General features: G+C 40.0%; 1 protein-coding gene across 1 annotated transcript in view; it reads left to right on the top strand.

The window, feature by feature from the left end:
• Mccc2 (methylcrotonoyl-CoA carboxylase 2 (beta)) overlaps window positions 1–3606 on the top strand; it is a 53448-nt gene that overhangs the window by 13723 nt on the left and 36119 nt on the right. Inside the window, exon 6 of the mRNA XM_013015909.1 lies at window positions 1091–1203. Within this exon, the coding sequence (XP_012871363.1) occupies window positions 1091–1203 (113 nt within the window). The remainder of the gene's footprint in view (window positions 1–1090; window positions 1204–3606) is intronic.

Here is a 3606-nt window from a genome sequence, read left to right on the forward strand (position 1 = left end):
CCCTCTCTCTCTCTCTCTCTCTCTTCCTAGTCCTGGGGCTTGAACTCTGGGAACTTCCTTGAGCTTCTTTTTTTCCTCAGGGCTAGCACTCTACCACTTGAACCACAGCACCACTTCTGGCTTTTTTTCTATTTATATGGTACTAAACAATTGAACCCAGGGCTTTATGCATGCTAAGCAACACTCTACCACTAAGCCACATTCCCAGCCCCAGATGGGGATTTCATAGTTACATTTCCACAGTTTTATAGTATATTCCAATCAATTCTTTCCCTCCCTCGCCCTCCCCATCTTTCCCTCTTTCTCTCTCCCCTCCCCTCCTCTTCCTCTCCCCTTCTCTCTCCTCTTTCCTCTCTTCTCTTTCCTCTCTCCTCTCTCCTGTTTTTTGAAACAAGAGATATAGCTGGTTGGTCCAAAAGTGGTTGTGTACTCAGATTGGCCTTGAATTTCATGATCTTCCTCCCTAGGCTCCTGAGGGATGGCTGCCATACTTACTGAATAAAATAAAATGAGTATCAGAAAGTAGTATGTAATTACCATATGAATTCTTTAGATTTTGTGTATGTGTCTGTCAGTCAGTACTGGGGCTTGAATTCGAGTCCTTTAGTTCTTGCTTGGCTTTTTTCACTAAAGTCTGGAGCTCTACTACTTAAATTATACCATTACTCTGGTTTTTTGCTAGTTAATTCGAGATAAAAGTCTCATGGACTTTTCTGAATTTTCTCAGGTCTCAGTAGCTAGGATTATAGGCTTGAGCCACCAGTATGTGGCTTGTAGGTAGTTTTTGTATTGGTTTAAAAGAGAGAATGATACTTTCTTTAGTTTAACTAGTTAAGAATTTAGTTTCTGGATTTTTCACTAGTCCTTACAGGACAGAATGTCATAAACAAGTCATGTAGAAGTTTGCACAGGAATGCTTATTGGGTTGGGGACAAAGAAGTAAGTCCCCTTGGCTGTACTTGGGGATTAGAGAAAGAATAGAATATTTAAAAAGCTAGGGTAAAATTTTATGAATCCATGCTGTCACTGATACAAGTATTCTTATATTTTACTCAGAGATGTTCATATTTATCTCAATTTCCCTGTTCAGTTGATTCAGGAGGAGCCAACTTACCTAGACAAGCAGATACATTCCCAGATCGAGATCACTTTGGCCGAATATTCTACAATCAGGCAATTATGTCTTCTAAAAACATCACACAGGTAATTTCTCATTAATGAGATGTATTGTTTTGAACTCTAAATGTTTTTTGCTTATTATGTACACCAGGATAACTTAAATATAACAAGATTTAGCATATAATGTAATGTTTTCCCACATCTTAAGGTTATCTTCAGTTAGGACCTTTCATTAATTATAGAAATAGTTCTTTCTGTAATAATGGTTATTTTTCTAGGGTTATACAAGAAAACTAGTGTAGGGAAACTGTGGTATACATGAGACACATGCAAAATAAGTTCATGGTAGCATTGAGATTAGAACAAAAATTAAACAATAATGGAAATGTATGTTAGTGTGAGATTAGTAATAGTTTAAAACCAATGAACTAAAATTACATTTATCAACATAGATAAATCCCAAAATTATTTGAGTTAAAAGATAGAAGAAGCTGGGTGCCTGTGGCTCATGCCTGTAATCTTAGCTACTCAAGAAGTTGCCATTCAGTGAAGTTTGTGAATGTAATCAGTGTCACTCCTTTCAGCATTCTTAACCCATCTCTCCCAATCCACTCTTTCCTCTTCTTGATTTTGTTGAATGTGCATTGAACTTTTTACTGCATTTCCTTCCCCCCTTTTCTTTCTTTATCCCCCTCCTTGACCTTACTCTGTCCCTTCCAAGTACCCATTTCCTTGAGTTTATTTTCTGTTTTTAAAAATTTGATTATCTTTTAAGTAGTTGTACAAAGGAGTTGCCATTTAACAGCAGTTTGGGAAATATATTGTGATATATTGTATTCATGATATCTTGATATCATGATATCAGTGTCATCCCTTTCAGTATTCTCTCATCCCTTCTCTCCCCACCCCTTCCCTCACTCTTAATTTATAGGATTGAATTCTTGACTGCATTCTCCTCCTCTTTTCCTCATTTGTCTGCCCCTTTTTTTTCCCTCACTCTACCCTTTTTGAGTGCTCTTTTAAAATGCCAGCACTCGGACTTGAACTCAGGGCCTGTGCACTCTTTCTCACATTATTGTTCATAGTGGGTGCTCTACTACTTGAGCTACATCTCCATTTGCTCGTTTGTTGGAGGTCAGGTTCTTCAGGATTTGTCTTCCCAGTCTGGTTCCAAACCAAGGTTGTCATGCCTCAGTGTCCTAGTAGCTAGGATTACAGGTGTAAGCCACTGATGCCTGTCACTGATTTGTTCTTTCAAAGATGAGTAGTGAGTAGTGAATACCTTTTTGTGTGTGTGTGCCTGTCCTAGGGCTTGAACTTAGGGCCCTGGACACTGTACCTAAGCTTTTTGGCTCAAGGCTAGTAATCTGCCACTTGAACTACAACTCCACTTCTTCCTTTTATATGATTAATTGGAACTAAGAGTCTCCCAGACTTTTACCTGGGCTAGCTTTGAATTGGGATTCTCAGAGCTCAATTTCCTGAGTAGCTAGAATTACAGGTATGAGCCATTGGTCCTTGGCTGTGAATGTACTTTTGTTTCATTATTTAGAGAATGCTTTATTACTTTTCATAACCAAACCCAAGTAGATAAGACCTTATAGTAATACAGTGCATTTACCCCTGTACAAATGGAAGAAAAAAATTTTTTGTGGGTCATGGGGCTTGAACTCTGGGCCTAGACTCTGTTCCTGAGCTGTTCAGCTGAAGGCAAGCACTCTACCACTTGAGCCACAGCGGCACTTTTGGTTTTCTGGTGGTTAATTGGAAATAAGAGTCTTATGCATGGACTTTCCTGCCCTGGCTGGCTTTGAACTGCAATCCTCAGATCTCAGCCTCTTGGATAGCTAGTATTACAGGCATGAGCCCCAGCACCTGGCTAAAAGTACATTTCTTTTTTTTTTTCTTTTGGTTGGTCATAGGGCTTGAACTCTGGGCCTGGGCGCTATCCTCAAGGCACGTGTTCTACCACTTGAGCCACAGCACCACTTCTGGTTTTCTAGTGGTTTATTGGAGATAAGAGTCTCACAGAATTTCCAGCTTTGAACAGTGATACTCAGATCTCAGCCTCCTGAGTAGCTAGGATTATAGGCGTGAGCCACTGACACTCGGCAAAAGTACATTTCTTTTTGGACAATGTCACCCTTTCCCTCTCTTTCCCTCCCATCTCCACTTACAAGTTGTATAGTGTCTAGTGGGTACCACTGCTGCATTTGTTTGATTAAAAGCAATTTAGTACTTGATTACATAAATCTGTTTCTTAGGACTTGCTTGCTGTGCTTTGGGTATGGTTTGTCAATAAAGGTTCGTTGTTAGGAGCGTGATCCCTCGTGTGACTTGATCCTCAAGTGCTAAGTACTCAAGTGCTAAGTACTGCTACTTTCTGCTTTATTTTATTTTATTTTGGGTCCGGTCATGGGGCCTGAACTTTGGGCCTGGGCGCTGTCCGCTCTTCAGCTCAAGGCTAGCACTCTACCACTTGAGTCA

The sequence above is a fragment of the Dipodomys ordii genome, unplaced genomic scaffold (genome assembly GCF_000151885.1).
Source record: "Dipodomys ordii isolate 6190 unplaced genomic scaffold, Dord_2.0 Scaffold28, whole genome shotgun sequence".
Lineage (NCBI taxonomy): Eukaryota > Metazoa > Chordata > Mammalia > Rodentia > Heteromyidae > Dipodomys > Dipodomys ordii.